This window comes from Labrus bergylta, chromosome 16 (genome assembly GCF_963930695.1).
Source record: "Labrus bergylta chromosome 16, fLabBer1.1, whole genome shotgun sequence".
Taxonomy (NCBI): domain Eukaryota; kingdom Metazoa; phylum Chordata; class Actinopteri; order Labriformes; family Labridae; genus Labrus; species Labrus bergylta.
Genome location: NC_089210.1, coordinates 26,621,984 through 26,647,828, shown reverse-complemented (window position 1 = coordinate 26,647,828; position 25,845 = coordinate 26,621,984). Strand labels below are relative to the sequence as shown.

General features: G+C 39.3%; 1 protein-coding gene across 7 annotated transcripts in view; it reads right to left on the bottom strand.

The window, feature by feature from the left end:
• The window catches only part of si:dkeyp-72e1.9 (syntaxin-binding protein 4), a 61,876-nt gene that overhangs the window by 9,128 nt on the left and 26,903 nt on the right, over positions 1-25,845 (bottom strand). For 5 of the 7 annotated variants that reach the window (XM_065964383.1, XM_065964384.1, XM_065964385.1 and 2 more), the window contains 8 exons: positions 23,837-23,916; positions 21,653-21,772; positions 20,813-20,936; positions 17,279-17,420; positions 9,605-9,711; positions 9,307-9,442; positions 8,172-8,244; positions 3,395-3,483 (listed from right to left, as the gene is read on the bottom strand). In XM_065964383.1, coding sequence (XP_065820455.1) covers positions 3,395-3,483; positions 8,172-8,244; positions 9,307-9,442; positions 9,605-9,711; positions 17,279-17,420; positions 20,813-20,936; positions 21,653-21,772; positions 23,837-23,916 — 871 coding nt within the window. The remainder of the gene's footprint in view (positions 1-3,394; positions 3,484-8,171; positions 8,245-9,306; positions 9,443-9,604; positions 9,712-17,278; positions 17,421-20,812; positions 20,937-21,652; positions 21,773-23,836; positions 23,917-25,845) is intronic. The other 2 variants (XM_065964386.1, XM_029279415.2) reach the window with 1 other exon arrangement.

The following is a 25,845-nucleotide window of genomic DNA, read 5'->3' as shown; positions in this document are numbered from 1 at the left end:
GTGGGTGTTTTTGAAACAAAGAGTCCTTAAGCAGAGAAGAAAACCCTCCCTATCAAATTTTGACTATGTAATTAATTACTTTAAAACATTTATATATGTCAACTTTTTCTTTAGTAAAAAGACTATTTAATAGAGATGAACTTAAAAACACACTTGTCTTTTCTAGATTAGGGGTAATATTCTCAGGGATAGATACAAAATCTCTGTGTTGAAATTACAGTGATTTAAGCATATTATCATAAAACTTTCAAATATGTCTTAAGAAAATTGACACTAAAAATGTGCTAATTGTCCTGAAAAACTCTCTTTTTTGTAACTATACAATGTTATTTCTCATAAAAAACACAAATTTTCAAAAACAATACTGCATAAATGTTCTCAGTGTTAGCAACTAATGCTTGACATACTAACTGCCAGTTCTGGTCTAATCCAGTTTTCTTTTTGTAAGAGCAAGAAACACAAAACACTGCCTAATTGATGAGCCCCTGTGGATTCCTGACACTGGCTGTAATTTCTTTCCAATGCCCTGAAACAGCAAAAGGGCATCTATCACTGAATTGACTAAATCTGTAGCATGTGTCATAGGTATATATTTCAATTCAGACAATGTGACCTTGCTCCCAAGTGGCTCAGAATAGGGTCCTGGCTCCTCATTGGCTTTGAAAGGTTCATGCCACCTGACTGGATAAGAGAGCTTGATCCTGATTGGCTCAGGCAATGTCTAGCTCATGATTAGTTAAATAAAAGGGTTGTGACTCCTGATTTGCTCAGATTGAGGGCTTTATTTTACATATTTTAAAGTACACGATCCAAGCCTGGTCATAACGAGCATGCCTGACGATTAATGGCAAATTGCAAAAGGGTTGTATGAATCACCATTCATTGGTGTGTCTTGTGAGTAATTAGGAGATACTGTAAGTGTTGTCTATAATTCCTTATATGAAAAAGTCGCGCCTGCAGGCAAGCATGTTGCTTTATTGGATGTAGTTATATCTACTGTAACAAACCTGTAAACAGTTGTACTGTTATACTGTTGTGTCATACTCACAACTTACTTCCAAAGTATGAGGACCTTGTGTACATTGTGCACATACATTATTTATGTCTCCTGATATGCCTTAAGTATCATACAGGATCCTATGTTAACTAATGTTTCATATAACTAATGTCAAAGATTACCTGATTGGCTCAAACAAAGTGGGTGTGCTCAAGATTCAGTCAGAAAAAGTGTCCTGGTTTCTGATTTGTCAGACTAGCAGACATTTTCCTGATTGGCCCATAATCAGAAGTCAAGATGCTCCTGGTTTGCAAAGCCGGGCCTCTAAGGGTGCACTCACACTTGGCAAAGTTGTCCCATACCATGCATGAAGCACGATTGTCCCCCCTTTCCATTCCCCCTCTGGCCTGCACTTACACTGCTCTCGGACTAACCAGGCCTGAGCATGGTTACCTCTTGTACAACGTCGTAATACAACACATGCATGGCTTTACGTATCAATGAAGCGTGCTTACAAGACAGACAGACTTGGAAAAAAAAGAAAGAAGGGCATCAGCACATCTGATAACAACACAGAGAAGATGACAGCTACTTAACTGACTTTGTGGCTTATTTTGAGTTATTTTAGTTTTCTACAGCCATAACACTCTGGGATTTCTGGATAATTACGACTGTCCAGGTTCTGTACCCGTGCTTGTGCTCATGCATGAACTATACCGTGCCAAAGAACACCTCTTTTAAGCGTGCCACGATTAAGGAAGTGTGTCGTGCTTGAGCATGGATCTGAGCACTCACACTGGTCAAACGAACTGGACTTTAGGGGTGAAGCTTGCTTGGGCAAGGTACAGATTGCCTAGTGTGAGTGCGTCCTAAGTGCCACAGATACTGTCCTACTTCCTAGTCTGTATTGTCTCAGACTGGAAACCGGCTCTTTTTGGTTCAGTGTGTCCTGGTTTTTGATTTGCTTAGTCCAACTGTCCACTTTCCAATTGGACCAATACAAGTTGGTTCAGACTGAGAGCCCTGGCTCCTCATTCGTTCAAATAAAGTGCAGTGGTTCCTGATTTGCTCAGATAGAGTTTTGTGCCTGACTTGGAGCTTCTTCAACACGAAAAGGGAAAATTATGGACTGCCTACTTCAGGTTAAACAGCTTTGTAACACTGAAAACTCTGGCTATGGACTAAATATACCTCATCTTTGTCATGCCTCAGAGAACACCCATCTGTGAATACCTCAAACCAAACATTGTTTCAAGCTCTTCTTTAAAGTTACTCAATAATGGTCATCTCTCAACAAGATGTTGATCCCCAGCTACTGTAACCAGTTTACTGTAATCGCGATTGATAACATGCTAATTTGTCCCTTTAGGCGCACTGTGGCTAAGCCTCCACAGTGTCTCTCTGTAGTTACAGTGATGGAAAAGAACGACACAGCTGCTTTTTTGATCAAAAGCTCAAAGTTCCTTTTAGCTGTTTTCATTATCTATTGATCCATTACAAGTTCCTTTTTCAGTGGTTAAGTTATAACCTTTGACCTACCATAAGGGCCTTACTTTATTTCAAAAGAACAGGTTTTTAAAAAAAACCAGCAATAATAATGGCATTTCAAACATGCAATTAAAAATCAAATTAAAAACGGTAATCGTTTGACAGCCCTGATATATTTATACACTTGATAGTTGACTTTTAACATACATTTATCATCTAACGACTAATATATAAATCTCTGTGATTTATAAGCCACCAGACAAACTAATATTTTCATCCAGAAGGCTACAACTTGGTCTAGCAGAAGTTAAAGAAAAACTTATCACATTTCTTTTAAGGTTGAGAAACTATCCATTTGTTATTAAAGCAGTCAAAATACTACCTCGGTAACTTGATAGTTATTCATTTTTTGTATTATATTCAATTATATTGTCATAATCATATTATATTGTTATGTAACATTTTCTTCACAGTATGTCATATCAAATTAGCCTACTGCTTAAATGACAGTTATTATGTTGTTCTGTCCACAGATAAAGGAAAGAAATGTGTCTGCCAGTTGCCCTAAACAAACTGTAACCAACTTGTCAAAGCTGATTGGAGCAGTATTATTCATACCCCATACAAATCAGGAGGCCAACCCTTGACTTGTAATGTTAGGTCTTTTGTCAGATGTACTTGATACAGTAAAACCTGCCCTGAAACTAATGCATTAGCCTACATGTTGCATGACATATGCAATAAATCAAAGCTACATCTTTTAATAAATGACAGTGATAAAATATTAACTCCGTTATCAGTAAAAAATGGCAAACTACACCTTAAGCAAGTGGTAATCCCTTCATGGGATGCCAACAAGAATATTTAGCATCACAACTCTAAATCCCTTAACCACAGAACTGGACTCACCAAATCTAACTTGTCTGATTTGAGGCGTATGTAGGGGTCCAGTGTTATCTTAGGTTTGGCCTCTGTTGGGGATCTTTGGCTGGTTGAACCTTGAGAAAGAAACAAGAAAGGGAAGGGGGTTGGAATGAAAAAAGAAAGTAAGATGAATCAAAAGGAAAAACTGATGCACATTTGTCAAGGACAAAGGGAGAAAACAAAGCCAGGAGTAACAAGGTATGAAATATTTCCCATGAATGCTCGTTGGAAGAGTTGGTTGTCTTTCAACCGGAAGGTTGGGAGTTCGATCCCAACTCTTGCAGTCACATGTCCATGTGTCCTTTGTCAAAACACTGGACTTCAAATTGCTAAGGCTGCTGCGTCACAGGCATGTGAAGCTATAAACCCACTATTCATTGTGGTGTTCTTGTTGCTGTTTTTTTATCCTTCTTCTTCTTTCTGCATCTCCCTCTATTCCACTTTCCAATCCCAACACAATTTTGGCAGATGGCTGTTCAACATGAGTCTGGTTTTGCTTATGGTTTCTGCCTCTTAAAAGAAATTTTCCTTTTCACTGTAACTTGTTGCTTAGTGCTGCATTCATGATGGACTCATGTTTAGTCTTTGGTATTATTATAAAGAGTAAGGATTTTTACATATTTTTTATAAAGTGTCTTGGGATAACATGTTTTATGAATTGGCGGTAAACAAATAAAGATTGATTGATGGATTGACTGAATGAATTAATGAGATCATTTAATACAGATGGATACTTTACATAGCAGCCTCTGCCATAAGTGTGTGAATGTGCTGTGAATAGGTAGGTATGACATTCAACATTTGACATCTACTGAGGCTACAGTATATATAGTTCACAACTGGGGAAGAAGTAATCTATAATATGACAGTCATTAAATAAACATTCTCTATGGATCTGGTTGATCAGAATCTTAATCAGAAATACTTTATTAATCCCAGGGGGAAATTCGGTAAAGCACGGTAACAGGCAGCTTGAGGGGTCGGCCACAGTGTTTTGGTGATAACGGGGATGTGTGTGAGCGTGTGTCTGTTGGCTGGGAGATGATTAAAAATAGAAAAGTGGAGGCAAGGTGGATAAGGATGAGTGTGAGGGACAGTGAGAGAGGGGAGGGCAGAAAGCCAATACTGTTATTAATTTGATGAGTTTGTCTGTCCTAGATTTGTGTTTGCTTGCTTTGGTAACAGGAACATTTCCTCTGAGTCTGCATACCCACGGTTAAGGGATATGAGCTGATTTCCATGACTAAACTCCACCTCCTCCTCGTACCACCCAAAGGATTTGCAACCTCCCCCCAGCACTGACTGGTGGTGAAAACAGACAGACCTGCTGTCGTGGCAGCAGACGTGCTTTACACATGGTTGCAGCAGAATACCACTTGATAGTGCACAACTTGCTGTTTTTTTTACAATAGAAATATTAATCACAATGTTATTTGTACTCCATACCTGAACTAAGGAAACAAATTACTAATGCTCAAACTAATTTGCTAATTTGGTTGTATTAAGCTACATGACGGAAGAAATATTGTAGTTTTACAATACTTTAAGAACTTTGACAAAAAAAACTGTGCTTAAATATTATCAGTGACAGTGATTCCAAACAAAAAAGAGAAGGTTAAAAAACAAGTAAAGTGTGTGACGTCGAAATCAATTATGCACATATTCAAATGGTCTACAGTTTAGATTTTTTCCTTTTTTGTGAGCCATGGCCACATTCTTTAATGAGGATTTGCAGTGCATTTTTAAAGGCTTTAAGTGAAAGTATGCATTACTGCCTCTGCAGTGCACTGAAAATGACTTACCCCAGATACTAGAGTCCCTAAATCACACTGTAATCTCCTCTAGTCCATCACTGGAAACCTCTTGAAGACAATTTCTATAGCAATTCCGTAGACACTTTATGCACATTTTAAAACTTTCAGCATCATTTCCGTCACTCTGCGATAGTCTGATGCAAGTAAAGGTCTCAGCTTCAGGAATCACTGTTCCCACTTCTATGGTAGGGCTTAGTTGTACAAAAAAAATCAACAAGATCAGAATGATTGGGAAATCTCATCTTTTGCTGTTGAGGATCAGTTAATCTTACTTTGTCTGGTATTATAAAGCAGCATTGAATTGGATCATCCTGATCTAGACACAGACTTTTCAGGATAACCCTATCTCAATATCTAGTGCTCTAAATTGGATTACATATCACCGTGGAGGTACTAGCTTCGGGAAGAACAGGCAGCACAGGGTCAACTTCAGTGCTTTAATTCAGAGATCAAAATGCAATAAGGTAATATTGCATTTTGCTTTACAAGTTATAAATTACTTCTGACTGTCCCATTGTTTTAAGCAAAAAGTGAGCTGATTAACTTTCAATGAAAAGTTAATCACAAAAAAAAAGAAAAAAAACGATATTTTGTGATCAATACTGACATTATTTGGTAAATTACTATTCTAGTCTAACGCTCCTCTACCTACAATGTCACAATAAAAGTTATTCAGGGGCGCTAAGTGTGCAGAGTCTACAGCCACTGCTGCAGCAGCCAGTTCCACTCTGCCACTCAGCCTGCATTCTTTCCTCACAATATTACCTGTCTCTCTTCAGCTGTCCTATTGAATAAAGGAAAGTACCCAAAAATAGTAAACCAGCAGCAGGAGCAACATTTGATTTATATAATCCTGAAATCATCCAGCAACTACTTGTTTTCATCAATAAAAGTCACTCTTAAGTTCTAGGTATTTTAAACGAGTATTTGTAACTTATCTGCTGAAAGCTATCATGGCTAGCAACTGGCCTAACATATAAGAGCCTACAGAGCTAACTGGTCACAGCACCTGGGAAATAGCATCGACTAGGGTAATCCGGGCCAATAGGATTTGGACAGGATGTTGGGTGGCTTTGAGCTGGGATCCATGGAAGACCTTAAAATAGATCAACTGGACTAAAATTTTTAAATTATATCACCTAGAACTTTCTTACATTTATAACAAGTGGTTGTTTTAATACTTGTTTTTTAGTCTTTAAGTTTTAAAGTGCCATTTTGGGATCCTACTTGTGATCTGTTACATTAAGGTAACTAACTACTGGCGTAGCTCCCACATCTTGACTAGAAAAGGTAAATAAATAGAATTAAAAATAACAGGAGGATAACATAACTAACCATAAATTGCAGATCCACAAATAAAAATAAAATATTTCCAGATAATCCATACATAACTATTTGCATCTAATAAACTGTTATTCATGCCGCTGCCATCAGCATGGGCCATGATTACACGCCTGTGGTGTAATGACAGAAAATCTGTAATACATTTCTTTAGGTATATACGTATATACAAGGGGCCATAAAAGCCATATTTCATTCTGGTTCTCTCACAAACTTTAATTCCTCTGCTCTCTCACATTAGCTTTGCTGACACTTCAAAATCACACAAAATCATGAAAACTTTTATCCATCTCTTCTTTCTGCATCTCCCTCTATACCACTTTCCAAGCTCCACACAGTTGTGGCAGAGTGAGTTCAAATCTGCTCAAGGTTTCTGCCAGTTAAAAGGTTAAATAAGCAAAAAGTAAGGCCTGAGTTGCGTGTAAAAAGTTACATGCAACATGCAGATGTTACATGTTAGTGTCTTGAAATTACATCTCATTAACTCAATTAACTATTTAGTTAAAGACATCTCATTTTAAAATACTTAAGGAATATTTTCTTGCTGCATTTGCAGATATTTTTTAATTACAAGCAATTCAGGCCATATCTTCAGCTTTTTTATGTCTTGAAATTAGATATTTTTATTTAGACTTGTCAGGTTTATGTGGCTTATATTTGACTTGAAATTAGACTAACACATTTGCTAAGATTTCATTTTTTGCAGTGTGCCATGTAATTTTGGCAGTTTTTCCTTTATCTTAGGGTTTTTTTTATTCTGTTTTTAATAATCTATCCAGTTTTTTAAAAAATTCTGTTTTTAATAATCTATCCATTAAAAAACACCAGTGATTATTATAAATAAAATATTGCATAATTGTACAACAATCATTAAGTGCATACATTGTTAAGAAGATGGAACTCTTCACTGGGATTCCTGTGAACTGCAGGTCCCCTTCTGTGTTGGTTTCGAAAAAAATTCCATGCTTTCCTATCTGCCTAATCCCCAATCTCGCTAAGGGGCGTGTGTGTGTGTGTGTGTGTGTGTGTGTGTGTGTGTGTGTGTGTGTGTGTGTGTGTGTGTGTGTGTGTGTGTGTGTGTGTGTGTGTGTGTGTGTGTGTGTGTGTGTGTGTGTGTGTGTGTGTGTGTGTGTGTGTGTGTGTGTGTGTGTGTGTGTGTGTGTGTGGAAGGGGGGATAGAGTAGGATAGGAAAGTAGATAGAGTAGGACATCTGGAGAGAGAGAGAGAAGGGGGAATGACATGCTGCAAAGTGATGAGGGTGTGAGTCAAACCCGGGCCACTCTATGACTAAAGCTTCTGTATATTGGTGGTAGGACCTAACTGCTAGGTCACCCTGCACCCCCATTTGGGTCTTCAAATTGGCTTCATTGAAACAGAAAAACAAAGAATATTGCCAGACATAAAATAAAAGATGTACTTAGTTATATGAGCTGATATTAGAAAAAGTAATCCCTGTTATGGGAATATATCTTAGTACTTCCATTGCAAATCAATAGCCCACTCTGCACGACTACAGAGGTGTAAGCAGCAGATTGACAATTTTTACAATTAATTGGAGTAAAAGTGATGGTGGAACAAAACAAAATGAGTATAGTGAGGTGTTCACCTGAAATATGAATATCTGGTGGGCAGATGTCAGGAGAAGGAAAGGACACTGTGGCTGGTTCCTCAGTACAAATCTGGAAATATAAAAAAGACAAACATTAAATTCATGGTTGTGAAATTTCCAAAACACATAAAATAACTATTATATTAAATTATGTCAACATTTGAGGTATTTCTAATGGATAGTTTGGATAGTCTTTTGGTAGGAAAAGTCTCATACCATAGAATAGTGAGGTGTTAAAGACCAGGGACACGTTCAAAATGTCCTTAAGTTTCCTGAGTGAAACAACCCTGAGGAATTTCAGTATCAGCCATGATAATAGCTGTTTGAATTCTTTAAATGAAAAGGAAAGGAGCTTAATTGCTTCCTTGATAATCTTCTGTAGCATAGGATTCCCTGGAACAGCCTTTATGAAAGATGAGCAGAAATTATGACCCACAAGTCCAAATGTTGAAAGAATTGAACTTATTTAGTGCCTTTCTAGTCTCCAAACAATTTGAATTGCTTTACTGTACACTATATTTAAATTCTCCCTTTAAACACACCTTGAGTCAATGGTGACAGAGGCTGAGCCAAAATCCTCATCAGTTTTAACCTAATCCCCTTTACACATATTCAAATGCTATGCTCTCAGAAACCACATGTGGACAAGAGGCACCAGGGATTGAACCACAAATCTAACCGGCTATATCTCTGAGTAACAACTTCTTACTGGCATTCCCTCTTCTGAAAAATATAAGAAAATAGTAATTGGTTGAAATATTGGTATTTATTTTCTCTTTGAAATAATTTTATTGAACTTAATCCTGATTATAATGCTTTAACAAGTGGCACCTGCATTACCTAAATAGGGAAAATCAGTCTTTTTTTCAGGATGCCCACCCCTTTCAAAAGATTTTTCTCACTGAAGTTTTCAAATCTTGAGGAGTACTTGGTGTTCAGTTTTACTTGCTAATAACAGAGAACAGTTTATTTTGTAAGGCAGTGAGCCAATAATTGTTGTTTTTGCTGGAAATGATTTCATGACAATCATTATTCAATACATATGGTATAAATAATGTTAAACATAATTGGATTCTGCAAATGTATTCCTTTACATACTGTGGAATGCTTAGCTGAAACAAAGCATGCTCACCTCAGGTGACCTGATATGGACTTTCAAACGCCCAGAGTTGTGGCCTGCAGCATGATGGACCCCATTGTGGAGAGATGTGCTGCTGGAAAAAAGTCCTTTCCCTGGGATGAAGGCTATTTCCAATGCACTGTCTTGGCTGGAGACACAATACATGGAAATACAAAGGCAAAAGTTGGTACACACTGACATATATATATATATATAAACAGGTAAAGTGTTGAAAACTGACCAATTTCCTATGCAACTTGAGTACCCCTTGTTTTTAATTTAATTTCAATTTCCTATGTACACAACCTACCTGAATTTAACTTTGTTGAGCATGCTTTTGGCCTCCTCATGGGTAACACCTATCAATGATTCCTTGTTAATGGCAATAAGCTGATCTCCAGGCCTCAGACGTCCATCCTACAAAATAAGTAGACAACCTTTTCAATACAACAAGCACATAAATAGACATTAGTCCTAACCAAAGGCTGAAAAATGAGGCTATCCTTTAGTGATCATGACTTTAGTCCACTGATGATCACTGCTATTGTACTTAAGATTTACCATCTGATGACCAGCAACAAGGAGGCAATAGGTAATGTCGTCTTACTAAATCTGTTCTCTAAATACACCTCCTTCATATAACAAATATAGTATTGTGTAAAAGCGACAATATAGATTTAAAGGAGAGTTTTATCCATTAACGGTTCAAATACAAAATGCATAGCTTTAATATCTTCGTAGCTTAAGTAAACTGAACAACAAAGCAGAGTGCTAGTATTTTTTTATGAGACAGGTGATTAAGAGTTGGGATTTCAAGGAAAAGACAGCTTGCTTAAAGAGAACAGTGTCTGGCTGTTTTCAAAGAAATTGGCTTAGTGTAGGGATGTAGTAAGGCCAAACAACTGTGGCTATCCAATTTTGTTTAGAGGAATTTATTATACATAAAAAATATATCATCTGCTTTAAAACAGCTTTTTTCAAGAATAAAACATTTTTCACCACATATACAGCTGTAGTTTACATCTCATCTCCCTTTTCATATTGCTCACAGTTGACAGTTAGTAGACAGAGAGGTGAGGAGGACTAGTTTAAGGGAAAGAAAAGAAACACAAAGGTGGATAAACTAAAACTTATCCAACCTCCCTCCAGTTTTCTGAGCTCCTTACCCTATCTCTAAGGCCGAGTCCAGCGACCCCTCTGAGGAAACTCATTTAAGCCACATATAGCTACATCCATGTAGCTTTGCCTTCCGGCTCAGCCAGTCATCAACTCTCAACAGTTTCCATTTGTTATCAATTTGTACTATACAATTAAAGAATGATTGATTCATTGATTTTATTCTTCCCCTTAGTCTAAAAGTTAGTGAAGGATTTTTAAAGTATGATGGATTCCTTGCCAGGTTTAGCTCCTGGCATCTAAAGGTTGAACCTGACCTAACCTGGCAAACTTCACTATCACCACAATAAGAGTCTTGGCATGAGCCCCTATATGAATTGTTGTAATTGTATTCTCTAAAAATGTTCTTGGACAACATTCACAATCATTTACAGCAGGTCAGTAAACTCATTGTACATGTCAGTTGATGCAAGGCACATTTAGAATTCTACAATGTTTTCTGTTGAACATGAAAATCGTAAGTTGACCTCTTGTGCTCTTTTACCTACAACAGAAAAGTGAGTTTTTCTTCTGACATTATGCGGTTGCAATACCAAGAAATTTTTGACTTGTTCCTGTCAAGCAAATATGACTTTGTTTCTTATACTCTGGAGACACAGTTGACAAGGGCGCAGAGCTCATCCATCATGTTTACAGTACAAGCAACCTTATGATTAATGGAACATTTACCTTTTCCTCTCTCTCTTACTTCCACCAAAAAACATACAGTAGCATATTTTCTCTCATTCTCAGGCTAGAAGCCTGTCTTTGGGCAAGAAAATAACATTATGGATACAAAGCATATAAAAACTAGATGTTGTGTAATCGAGACTAGTTAGTGTACTGTTTTTTTCAAATTATCTCATGAAAACACCAAAACCAACAATGATCATGCCAAAAATATCAAAAGCTGACATATCAATCAATCATTCAACCAACCAACCAACCAATCAATCAACCAATCAATCAATCAATCAATCAACCAATCAATCAATCAATATTTATTTGTTATTCATATTACCAATTGATTACAAATGGTGACACTTAAAAAAAGAGCAAGTAAAATACTTACTCATCGTTATGTTAAATATTTAATTCTTCTTTTCCATAATACAAAATTGTATTTCAAAAAGTATAAATAAGCATCAAAGGAAACACGGTTACACTGTGTGACATGTTCCTTCATTGCGATGAAAATAAAAAACTGTAATTTATTTTAAAGTCAAACATACCAGTTCCTGTTTATATCACATATATCTCCTTCCATTTGAGTATTGTTTGCAAAAAATCGCAGCAATTTTTAAAGATCCTTACACTTGTATTCCACTCAAGACATTTACATAAGTAAGTAAGCACAATGGGTGGATTCGAATTGTCCCTCTTATCTCCTTTCACTAGTCACTTAACCCCGGGGAGAACGTCAAGAGGTTAAGGAAAGATGTAAGGAGAATTCATAAAGGACTTAGGGAAAGGCAATCATGTTGCTCTGACAATCTGACCACATTTCCACCAGGGGATGTAATTTTGTGACGGCTGAAGTTAATGATGTGGGTCTGCTGTGGTGAAACTACAATGTTCTGAAAATGGACTACTAAAAGTGCATCTAAAAAACTTTCCCCTGTGCCTTCTTACCAGTGAAATAATCCTAATTACCACAAGGTTGGAATTGAAATAAAAGGAATATAGACTACTATTATTGCAATGATAACTTACATGATCAGAGTCCCTTTTCGGTCATTGTTAGTTTTCTTTTCTTTTTTTTAAATTAACATTTTATATTACAATTTCTCATAGGAATAAACATCAAATAACAGCAAGGCATCTACACTAAACATTATACCAGAATGTAAAAGCAATGTTCACCTTCTTCTCCAACACAAAATTAAAAGAAAGAACAAAAATAAATACAAAGGCAGTAACAAATTATTAGTCTCCTCATTGCTCCTCCAACAGATCTCAGTCCATACCATAATAGTTACAGTCCATGGTTCATCGTTAGTTTTCATGAACGGTCGGATGAGCGAGTCGCTTTAAAGCAAGGAATTGTGGGGTGGCATTATCTCATCTCCTTTCGTAAAGGATGGTCCAGTGTATCCTAAAGGAGGTTATAAAGGAAGCATTGACGCATCTTTCCTTAGCTTTAAGAGAATTGGAATGACTCTCATCATGGCTGCCACTAAGATGCTTCCAGGTCATTTCACTCAGTTAGGAACCTTCCTAAACAAAAAAGACAATTCGAATGCACCCAGAGTCTCACACAAGCTAAGAACTGCAGGTGGTGTCCCTAAATCAAATGCAGTTTGTCTGTTTGTTTGTGCGTGTGTGTGTGTGTGTGTATGTGTGTGTGTGTGTGTGTGTGTGTGTGTGTGTGTGTGTGTGTGTGTGTGTGTGTGTGTGTGTGTGTGTGTGTGTGTGTGTGTGTGTGTGTGTGTGTGTGTCTGTCTGTGTGTGTGTGTGTGAGTGTCAGTGAGAGATTTGAGAGCAAGAGAAGGGTGATGCCTTAAGCAGTGTCATAGCATGATTGCTGAGCTTAACACTTAGTGTAATGTGTCCCTTCTCGGACTCCAGGCCATCTTTAACAGAGCACCACCAATAAACATTCCAGCAGTTTTTAGAATCCTTCAATCCAGCATGAATTCCTAAATATTCACCAGGATACAACAAGACTGTATAATATTACTGTAACTTCCTTTAGGGAGTCTTGTTGATACAGCAGATAACTAAAGAGATAAAGCTCAATGCACATTCTGTGTTGTAGGAGAACAAGAAAGGAGTTTTTGCATACTGTGATTTAGTTGTGCACTATTGATATTGTGAGTTACCTGGGATCAGCCTCGGAATTTGGACACCAGCTTACCAGATCTTTGTGTCAGGAAGGTGGGGATTGGGACTCAGGGGTGTCTCAAAGTTATCCCAGAAGGATGACCACAAAATCGCAAGCGATCGATTGGAAAGGGGGGAAAACAACAATATTGTATCGAGCCACAACAAGCTAAACTAAATAATGCACCGAAAATGTGATTAACTAAACCACCGCTGCCAAGCAGCTGACTCAGAACCAAAATTGCCCAGGAGACCCAGAAAACCCTAAAAGCAAAAGGCTGCCAGGGAGCCCTTTGTTAACACTTTTGTGTTTTTCTGGAGTTTTAACTACATCTTACTGAATTTTTAAATCACAATTCAAGAATGCTGCTGAAAATTCATTAATTTTTTAATTAGTTAAATTCAAAAAACTTAAAAACTTCCCTAGTTTCTTATGGAATTGAATATTTAAGTTTTCTCATAAGAAACCAACTGCATATCAAATATTTACATTCTTGACATATCCAAATATTTTAGTCTTCACAAAGTCTTGCTTACATTAAAGCCATTACTTAGTACAGAAAGCGTTTAAAAAATAGCCACAATTAACATTTAAATAAAATTGTATTTGTATAAAGCCTCAATTTGCGTGTTGACAGCTCTAAGAGCAAAATGGTGGGCATTAATTGCTTTAAATATTTCATGATACTCCAAGCCTTTAAACGTTCCATTTTAAACGCCAGCATCAACAGGCGATTTAGTCTTTCTAAAGATGCTGTTATGGTTTGGTCTTTTTCTAGTTTGGTTTTTCAGTGTTTAGTTTCATGATTTAGTTTATAGTTGTCCTCTTTGTTTCTTGTATTTCCTGTCTGTGTGATTGCCCTGGTTGTCCTCACCTGTGTCTTGTTAGTCTCACCTGTGTCTGATTCCCCTGTGTATTTAGTCTCTGTGTTTCTGCCCTTCCATGTCAGTTCATTGTTGCATGTATGTGGATGTGGTGGTATGTCGTTCCTTGGTCTGTCAGTGTTTACTCGTGCTTCTCTGTGGCTACCTGTTTTTTGATCCTTGTGTTTTTTGTTGAATCTTAGAAGTAGTTTTTGTTTGCCTTTTTGTTTATTAAAGACATTTAGTTCATTCTGCACTTGGGTCCAACTCTACTCGTTGTTTTACTCACCAAACCGTAACAGAATGAACTGACCAAGAATGGACCCAGCAGAAACGTTTGAGGAGATGGATTGTTTTTCGAGAGTGGATAATTTTCAGTACCTTTTTCATTTGTCCCAAAGGACTGCTAAGGCTGAGCAATCTCCTTGGACAGGCACCTGCTTGGCTATTTTTAATGGAACTTGTGGAGGCCTGAGAAGAAGGGCTGGAGGCCATGGGGCCTGTCGTCCTCTCCTTCCTCCACTGCCCAGCACCCCAGAGTCTCTGCCTCAACCCGAACCTCAGCCCAGGCCTCAGCCCAGGCCTCAGCCCAGGCATCAACTCCGGCCTCAGCTTCCTTGTGTTCCTGTCCCTGTACCTGTTCCCGCAGAGCGCCGCCTGCCACCAGTTCCGGCGGAGCGCCGTCTGCCCCCCGTTCCAGCTGAGCGCCGCCTGCCCCCTGTTCCGGCCGAGCGCCGTCTGACTCCTGTGTCTGCGTGGGAGGTTCTGCCCACTCCCCTGTCTCTGTGGGAGGCCCTGCCCGCTCCTAGGACTCCTGTGTCTCTGTGGGAGGTTCTGCCCACTCCTGTTTCCTGGTTGGAGGTCCTGCCCACTCTCGTGTCTCCGTGGGAGGCCCCGCCCACTCCCGTGTCACTGGTGCCGTGGGTTCATCTAGTCGGCCTTCCGGCCGCCCACCTGAACTGCTCCCTGGGTTTGGTCGGCCTCCTGGCCGTCCGCCTGAACTTTCCGGGCTATGTGCCCTGCCTCCAAGCCGTCCGCCTGAAGGTCCGGTTGTTTGCCTTTTTGTTTATTAAAGACGTTTAGTTCATTCTGCACTTGGGTCCACCTCTACTCGTTGTTTTATTCACCAAACCGTAACGGATGCAATTGTTTTGCTGCTAGATTTGTGAAACTGACCTTTGAGAAAACACAAAACAGCTTGTGCCAGACAATGTGATCAAAACCCAAGGTTAACCGTAAATATGTACACCTTCATAATGTGTGGTTCTATCGAAATTAGGTTGGGTTCATCTTAGCTGAATGTGGCCTGCCAGCAGGTTTCATCCGGCCCGTAAGAAGTTTTAGGGAGATGGGGGAATTTTTGTAACTCAGCAGATAATTAGGCTTTGTAATGTTGTTTATTTTCAATATTGTATTTACTTCTGTTAATCTGTCAATCAGAGTAGTGCAGATTCTGTTTTATTGAAAATGTCTAGCATACGGTTAGGCGACACCTGAAGAAGAGGGAGAGATAACAGGACCTCTGCACCAGGAGTATTACAGCTTTCGTCAGCTTCTTGGCTAGGTTCTTGAGATATTGTGCAAAACTCTTTGGATTCTCCTTGGCATAAGAGATGGCAAGCCTACCCTGAATCTGAGAAGAAAACCATAATTTTTTTCAACTCCAACACTTGAGTGTGGTAGGGCTGACTTTTTGATCTTTCAAACACAAGCGCTTCTCAACTGATGGACATAAACCTGAATAAATGCTAACTGACCTGACTTCACCACAAAAACATTTAAACTTTATAGGAAGAACTTTATGAACTCTAACTCTTAAAAAGTGAACTTTGCCAACTTAATATGTTCTAACTGTTGACACTGCTTCAACAGCACTGTTACATTGAATGCCTTTTATACTGAAGTTACATTTTAAGTAGCATTTTTTGTGCTGATTAAAAGGGAAATTTAAATGTTGTTTTCATTAAATATATCCTGTTATTATGTGTCTGTAAAATTACTCTTTCAACCCCACCTAAGAACCTAGACACTGGTCCATAACAAATTTAAGTATACTGCTACCCCAGGGGATATGTTTTGAAAAATATCTTTTTGAGATTTGTATAAAATAAAATACTTTAACTACCCAGTTGATATGTATAATTAGCAAAGGAAGACATTAATATGATGTTACAATAAATTCATTCATTATATCACGTTTTGAACAACAGGGAGTGACAGCATAAAAAATAACGAGTTGCTGCATTATCTTAGCTCAGCCAACATGCTGTCCAAAAGAGGGGGTTGTAAGGGAGTTTTAAGGGAGAGAGCAGCATTTATTTTGTCCCTTCTGCTCACAAGTTACTGAAATTATCTAGATATTTTCAGGAGTGGCTGCAGTTGCCTAACAGCATGGAGGTTACTGGTTGGAATCCCCCTAGGACAGGGCTGTGTGGACTTTGCATGTTGTCCTTATATATGCGTGGGTTCTCTCCGGGTACTCCGGTTTCCTCCCACAGTCCACAGACATGCTCTGTAGGTCAATTGGTGACTCTACATTGCCCGTAGGTGTGAATATGAGTGCAGCTGGTAGCTGTCTCTATATGTCAGCTCCACGATTGACTGGTAAACAGTCCCCACCTCCTAATGACAGCTGGGTTTGGAGTGCGTATGTGAAAATAGCTATAGGACCCTAAAAGTCAGAAATGGTTGTGTGCCTTTACATTTTTTGGGATTCGATGCTGGTTTAGCTAATTTGGTAGAGCACATGCCCCATTCGCAGAGGTTGTAGCCCTTATCAGACTAGTTGAGGATAGGCTCCTGAACCTGACACTGTTTGATGCATGTCACCCCCCACTCTTTCTCACCCCATTTCATGTCCCTCTTAAGTTGTTTCATCAAGTAAAGGCAAAAAGCCAAAAATAAATGTTTTGGATATTAATCTCCTTTTAATCTATATTGCAGCTTTTACAAAATACTATATCTGTTAAAGCCCTTAATAGTAGCATTACATTCCTGAATTTCCAACTTTACCATTAAAGAATTGCCAGTGCAAAAAAAAGTCACATGGTTTAGAAAACAAATTACTTTGCTACACTTTCATCTTTTCATCTCATTCAATAACTCTAGTTTTATGGTTTCAAATAACCTTGTCTGTTCTTACCCGATGACAGTCCCCCCCAGACAGCACCTCCTGGATGAAGATTGCTGGGCCATCAGGCTTGTTGGAGCCTCCTCCGATAGTGATGCCAAAACTGCTTGATCGCGAAACTGAAATTAGTTGAATCACGCCTTCACCAGGATGACTGTGAACACAAGGAAAACATAACACTTCATTGAGAGTAAAAGAAGAGAGTTTAATTTAAATCAAAGGTAGCACTGTAATGTGCTCTGTGTCAGAGATGTTAAGGAAGTGAAAGCCTTTCAGTGCTTTTGTAGCTAGGGATACAAAGGCACAAGGGTACAAGTCAGTATTTTTTACATGTCTTTGGCAAAACTGTTATAACTATTAATAATCACATGAACCATGACATTTATAAATCTGTCAGTATTAACTTACAACAGATACATCTGTTTGGGTGTTTATTAGCTGCTTAACTACAGGAGATAGTGGTGCACAAATCAAAAAGATACATTTAAGGTAATTTTCAAACTGTTTCCCATACATATATAGTTATATATAGTTATCTACCAGAAAGCACTGACAAGTCTGCATAGTGTCATTTGGTCATGATTTTTATATTCTTCAAAATTACATTTTAGGAAACTTCACAAACATTTTCTATACAAATAATCAAGTATACGTCAGGGATTAGACCAGGGATCATGGGTAAACCATATGCTTTGCTTGTTGACCTTCTCTTATCAGGCCAGTTCAAAGTCAAAGTCAAAGTCAAAGTCAACTTTATTGTCAATTTCAAAATATGCCAAACATACAGTGGAATCGAAATAGCGTTTGTCTCCGTCCCGCGGTGCAATACAACCAAAATAAGGTAAAATAAGATAAGGTAAAATAGATAAAATAAAATGAGGTAAAAATAAGATAAATAATATTTACAGTAATAAATTCTAAATTGTGCAAAAGATACAAAATGGTAAATAAAATAAATAAAATAAAATTTAAAGAAAAAGTAAACTTGTGCAATATGTGCAATGTGCAGTAAAGTGAATGTACTTTTGAATAGTTAGCTTCAGAGTTATTAGTCCAGAGTTCTGTAGAGAGTTAAGCTTCCTGACAGTTTGGTGGAAGAAGCTGTTTCCCAGTCTGGTGCAACCGGCCTGCAGGCTGCGGTACCGTCTCCCCGATGGCAGGAGGCTGAAGAAGCTGTGTGAGGGGTGCGTGGGGTCACGCACAATGCTGGTTGCTTTGCGGGTGAGGCGGGTACCGTAGAGGTCCAGAAGAGAGGGGAGTGGGACACCGAGAATCCGTTCAGCAGCCTTCACTGTGCGCTGCAGGGTCTTGCGGTTGGCAGCAGTGCAGCTCCCAAGCCACACAGTGATGCAGCTGGTCAGGATGCTCTCGATGGTGCCTCTGTAGAAGGAGCACATGATGGATGGGGGGGCTCGTGCTCTCTTCAGCTTGCGGAGGAAGTACAGGCGCTGCTGGGACTTCTTGGCCAGTGATGTGGTGTTGGTTGTCCAGGAGAGATCCTCACTGATGTGAACCCCCAGGAACTTGGTGCTGGTGGATTTAATGTGGGCCATGACTAACCTTGCAAAGCACTTCATGGCGATGGGGGTCAGTGCAACGGGTCGATAGTCATTGAAAGTGGATGGTGAGGGCTTCTTTGGAACGGGTATGATGGTGGTGGCTTTGAAGCACGACGGAACAACAGCCTGACTCAGAGAAGCGTTGAAAATGTCTGTGAAGACATCTTTGAGCTCCTCTGCACAGTCCTTCAGCACACGGCCAGGAATGTTGTCTGGACCTGCAGCCTTGCGGGTGTTGATCTTGGAGAAGGTTCTCTTCACGCTGGCTGCAGTCAGGCACAGGGTCTGGTCGTGGGGAGGGGGGGGTGGTCTTCTGTGGGGGCGTGCTGTTGTGTGCTTCAAACCTGGCAAAGAAGCTGTTGAGGTTGTTCAGCAGAGAGGTGTTGCTGTCACAGGTCTGTGGCTTGGGTTTGTAGTCCGTGATGGACTGGATACCACGCCACAGGCTCCGCTGCTGTCCTCAGTGTCCGGTTATTTTTAGTGTGTAGCTGTGTTTGGCTTCCCTGATGCCACGGGACAGGTTGGCCCTCGCAGTTCTCAGGCAGGCTGCGTCCCCAGCTCTGAAGGTGGTGTTCCTGGCCCTCAGTAGCCCACGTACCTCTCCTGTCAGCCATGGCTTCTGGTTAGCCCGGGTGGTGATGATTCTGGTGGTGGTGACATCAGCAATGCATTTGCTAATGTAGGAGGTAACAGTGTCAGAATACTCCTCAATGTCTGTGTGGTTGTCGTAGGTGGCTGCCTGCTTAAACATCTCCCAGTCTGTGGTGTCAAAGCAGTCTTGTAGTGCAGCAGAGGCCCCCTCTGGCCACACACATACCTGCTTCAGAACTGGTTTGGTGACTTTAACCCTGGGTCTGTAAGCTGGCATTAGCATTACACTGATATGGTCAGAGTGGCTGATGTGGGGGAGGGGTGAAGCTTTGTAAGCACCTTTAACTGATGTGTAAATCATGTCCAGGATGTTACCTTCTCTTGTGGGAAAGGTCACGTGTTGGTGGAAGTGGGGTAAAACCGTCTTGAGATTTGCATGGTTAAAATCCCCAGCGATGATGAAAAATCCGTCTGGGTGGGCTGTCTGTTTCTCACTGATGGCGTTGTAAAGTTCCCAAAGTGTGTCGATTCTATCAGCATTGTTGGTGGTGGGGGGAATATCTCTCTTATTTCTCTCGGTTGATAGAAAGGACGGCACTTTACGATCATAAACTCCGCCAGCGGTGAACAGTGTTTACATACCACAGCAGCATCTCAACATCAAGCATCACTGATGTAAACCAGCACTAATAGCCACATGCAAGTGAGTGTGAAATTCGTTTTAACTCCAGTAAGTTGTGTGCACAAGTATTTTAAATGGCTGAATGGCCCAGTCTCAATGATTTGATGTGTAAATAAAGACTGAAAATTACAGTTTGAAATGACTTTTTCTAGATAGGGGTTAAATTGGACCAAGCACATGGGAGAGTTTTTCAGATTTGCTGAGTCTGGTCTGGAGCTGTAATGCAGGATGTTGAAATGTTAGTATAACAGGACATGTGGCTTATACTGGTTTTCTAAGCTAAGAAAAACAGAGTCCGGGGAGAAGGCCCTGTTTAAGATGATGAAACTTGTATACATCTGTATAATGTTGGCTACACAATAAACTTAATAAGGAGCTTTCCTCAGCCTTATTATAAATTAGGGAATGGAATCGGGCAACATGTGAGATCAGCCCTGAAGGAGATATTGAGAGTGTCTAGTGCACGTAACAAAGGACATATTTCACTTAGCTGTAAAATTTAACATAAATTTAACTACACCTTATAAAACTGGCACATTATCTTTCATAACGAGGACCTTAACAAGGGGCAGCTGGCTGTTGTTGCACAACTCACTGACTGTTTTCACATGGCTATGGCCGTTATCATTTTTATTTTATATAATTTTGACCCCCATCCCCATTAAGACAGGCAAATCAGTAGTTGATTTGAAAACTGTACATACATATTTTTACCTAAGAGAACGTAGCATGGGCCCACTACTGTTGGTCATGTTCTGAGAGCCTGCTGGGCTCAACAGCAAAGGACTCTGGGAGCGGGATGAGGAACCAGATGATGTACTATCCAGGTATCGGCCTCCTTTAGAATGACAAAAGACAACAAAAAACACAAAATGGAGAACAAGTTAATTTAGTGAACTTGCTTTGTTCTAAATAGTATACTGAACAACTGAAAATTGAAAGAGAAATATGACATTTCCTGATTACGTTTTTTTTTATGAGTTTGTAAGATGGTGGTAGTAACTCAGACTGTATAAAACATGGACGTAGTCTAAGTTACGTCACCCATTGGTTACTGAAGTGCAGTTTTAAAACAAACAGGGGCTGACGCCAAACTAAAATGCTTCCTTATCTTCAATTAAAATGACTGTAGTTATAAAGACATGCGCTGCTGAGACCCAATTCATTTTTAGTCCAGTGGTAAACATGTCAAATTGGGCATTTTAAGTGGGACTTCCTGGGCTAATGGTCAGCCTCAAGAAGACACACAACAAAGTGCAGTTTTTTGCACTTTATTTTTTAAAGCAGGTTGCCGCTTGGGTGGTAAGTAAAGGGGAGTGGGTCTCTTGTTGTCTCTGCTGCATAGACTGAATGATGAAGGGAATGACCTTATCATATTTGAGACATACTGTCCTGAACTAGAAGTCAAAAGCTATTTTCTGCTGCTACAGATAGTGATCAAGGGAGGCCTTCCACTGAAAAACCTGTATATTTCAGGTAAACATTTCTTAAGGCTGTTTAACTCTAAGCACTGTATAATCCCCCGTAACATACTCCCATATCTGTAAAACTAACCACATGACTGCGATACAAGTCCTGTGATTTTATGTCTGCTGGTGTTTATGTTGCAGCTGTGGTTCAGTGGTTGAGTCGGTCGTCTCTCAACTGGAAGGTCAGGGGCTCGATCCCCAGCTCCTGCAACAATAGTTTGGCTGTAAACTTTACAAAGTCTAAACATAAACACAAACCAAAAAGCAACTGTGATGGAAGTGAGGAGGGATGATAGAAAAGGCAGCATGACATCCAACAACATTTGGAAGGGCTGCATTGTTATATTCTTCAGTGATGACTGTTGGACTGTTAATGAAGTTTGAAAAGCGACTTTTGAACAAGTTCACCTTCTGATGTCAAATGTGATTAGCTCTAACACTCTAACACTAGAAAAAAAATCATCATCATCATCATCATCACAGCCCACTTCCAAGAAACCCAAATACAGTCCAGTCTTCTTTTTTATATCCACTAGTGTTAACAGTTGCTTCCTCCTGTCAAATGTTTTGTAGGCAGTTGTCATTAGGGCTCTTCATTAATATTATTCTTATTATCTTGCTTCTGAGTTCAAAAGGAAAAGCAAGGCACAAGAAAAATATTGTCGAAGTTAGCAGAATATGAAACTTATTAGGTCTGGGAAGTCAAGATTTTCAAAAGACTTTTAGAGTCTTTAAAATTGTTCTCAAGTCCAGTGAAATTAATTAACCAAGTTAGGGAACCCCAGTGGAAGTAACACTGCTTGAGTCATCATTCATGGCATATTTTGAACTTTCCTTTTTTTTCTTTTGTTGAAAGACAACATACAAATACACCTTATCTTTTTGCCATCAGATAAGGACAGGGCTTTGGCTGTACATTTTCAAAACCAATAATCCATCTGACCTTCAATTCCTCTTCATGCCATAATTGGACAGCTGCAGGGAGGTGAGAAATAAGCCAGAACTTCTCTCTTAAACTTTTTTTTTTTATCTGAGCTGGCCTGAAAATGTGCAGTGTTATATACATAATAAAAAAAATGCAACAATTTAGATAGATAGATTTCATTCTATCATCTCTATACCTCAACCACATAGTTAAATTACACAATGTAGAAACAATTTATTTTCAATATCAGCCCATGCAGTAATCTCAATATATTTTTCCATTCCTCGTATGTGTTGCAACTCTGCCAGTTCAAGAGTGTTAACAAGACCTTTGCTTTGGATTAACAGAAGGGCCCTAATTTCATGTATCCTCATCAAAGGGGCGATCTGCAATGGTATTAACACCATCCCCTGCACAGAGCATAGAAGGACTCACGTGCTGAAGCAATATTCAACTCTCTACCAGCCTACTACCTTCATCCCAACTGAAACAGATGTTTGAAAATGTGTAATGGATGAGTGCGCTTGTCATGCTCCATTTTTAAAGGCAGACTAACTCTGTTTACCCTTTAGGCTTAGTCTGTCAAATACAGAGACGTTTGTGGCTTTTAAAGATAGAAGACAGTTCTGGTGTTGTGTGTTTTTAAAAATTGCAATGCTTTGTTTGATTGGCATGTGAACACATTTAGCATGTTCAGTTTTTGCCAAAAGGCATAGGCAGAAACAGAGGGTGCTATCACTTGTGATATGATCAAGTACTGATGAATATGAAGAATTTCATCAGCACAGGGATTACTCATAACTTGCAGTAACCACAAGCAGGGAAGGCCATCATCAGGAGGTCCTATAGTCTTATAGTTGACTGATGGAAGACAGGCTGGAGGAGGTGTTTAACAGGAAGAGAGTCAAGTACAAGGGGCTGGTGGGAAAGTGCAAAAGCAGGGGATGAAGAGCGTGATTTTTCTGGAGGGTACTCAAGCTCTCTGGGATTTCAAAACTATGAAGTAGGAACTCCCTCAGTGAAAAAACACTATTTTTGAAGAGATGAAAGTGAAGAGATGGATGTCAAACAAGCCATACTATCCATAAATGAACTATCTGCTTGGACACATGTCAAGCAACCCTGGCTGAGCAGCCAGAATGAGATGGCCCAAAACAGGGGATGGCCCAAAACAGGGGATGGCCCAAGTGAATATCCGTAATTAATTTTCCATAAATTTTATGTATGCTAGGCCATTCACACACATGTATATAAGCAAGAGATCTGACCACATCAATTCATACTGCTGCTTGGAAAAAGAATGTTTAATATATTGTACAAAGGATGAAGCAGGGATTTACCTACCTTGCTGGATTGGAGAGTTGCGTGTCGATCCTGTGCTACCATTAGATCCATACTTCTCCAGCAACTCAGAAAATTCTCTCCTACCAAGAGGGAAACATTATTGGCATCGAAGATTGCCAGTCATGGACTACAGGTAAAGATATACTCATTTGCTATATTGACTGTGACATTGTCTAAGCCAGAAATTACCAGAAATGTACACTTACCAGTATGACCTTTTCGATAATAATGTATTTTTTTTTACTAAAAGGTAAATTATTCATTAAAATAAAACACATGGGTAGACTTCAGACTGTTTTCCAACTACAGTCAATGTCTAATGTCTAAGAACCTGAAAGGCCAGTTTGAGTCCAGCAATTGAAAAACTATGTCATAAAAAAAGGCAAATTTTTAAAGCATAATAAAGAAATCAATTCATTTTCATGTGAGCTATCAATAACCAAAGACCTGAATATGAGTATGAACCCTATGCTTTGTGTGCTCTTAAATGCTTGAATACTTGACCACAGGGTGGTCAATAAAACGCCAAACTTCCTCAACTGGTTTTCTGAGTTAATAGAAGAGGTGTGCTTCGGCACGGCACAGTTGGTAATGCACGAGCACAAGCACAGGTACACAACGTGGACATGAAGTAGGCTATAATCAATCTCAACCTTCAATATCCCGGAGGGTTAAGGCTGTATCTGACTAAAATGACTCAAAATAAGACACAAAGTCTGTAAAGTTTCAATCATATTCTCTGTGTTGTTCTTCGATGGATGTCCATTTTATTTATTTATTTTTCTTTGTTTGCCTGTCTTGTAAACTATGCTGCAAGCTCCATGATCACGTAAAGCCATGCATGTGTTATGATGTTATAAACAAGAGGTAAGTCTTGGAACAATCTGAGTGCAGGCTAGAGGTGGGAGGGTGGGAGTAATTGTGCTTCAGCACGGTAAGGGCAACTGGGTTTAGTGTGAGTGTGCCCTTAGAGTGTCCTTAAAAAAAAGGCTTTGCAAACATATCAGAAAATAGCTACTAAAAACATTCAAAACAAATGTCATATCTTCATGTCATAAAGTAAAACATTCAGCTGAAAAGTTCTAGCATCAGTTGAAATGTATCTTGTGAAACCACTATAATGGTAAATGAGTATTCTAAACACCAGTTTTCCCTAAATTATTTTTTTTTACCTTTGTTGGTTAGGGAATGTGCTTAAATAATAAGTTGCAAATGACAAAATGGTTTTATGAAGTGATTTAGTCTGGACTGTTTTTCTAGGCTCTTACCAGTTAGTAAGCATGTATTTGTTTTGACTTGGTTTTAAGAAAGGAGGGAGTCTGTTTGATGTGAGACACAAACAGACAGGCATAATCTCCCTCCTCTTCCTGCCATCCACCTCCTCTGATCTTGGCTGCACAGCTAAAGCAGAGAGCAGAGATTAACACGACTCATCTCGTCAGGAGCCCTTCCCTAGGTTAAGCTCCTCTCTCTCTGTCCGCTCTCATTCCAATACTGTGGGGGGGTGCATCCATGCTTCCCGACCACTGACAACACTGCCTCTATTAAACCATGAAGGAGGTAAATATACATTTTTTTTTAATACCTGGCCAAAGTACACTAACCTGATTATTATTTCACAAATCACACCATGTACGCATGTATTTAGTAAAACATTATAACTTCTAACATTTTGACTCATATCCTCTCAAACAGCTAAGATGTTAATCCAGTCTGCGTCAAAGTCTCTTCACTTAGGATTTCTTTTACTGGCTTACATGTTCCGATGAGATGGTCCTGCCAGTTTAATTATGCAAATCCAATTCTAACTTTGTCAACTGACAATTAAAGATTGTGCTACTGGGATTACGTTTGATGGAAAACTGAGGGTTATGATGTTGGCAGCTGGCAGTGACCTTTATTCAACATAACTGGTTCCAGTAAAAGTAGACACCTGTTGAAAACTAAAACATTGATGAAGCAGAGAGTGATTTTGTGGCACAACCTCCCAAACTGGATGCATCAGTCTT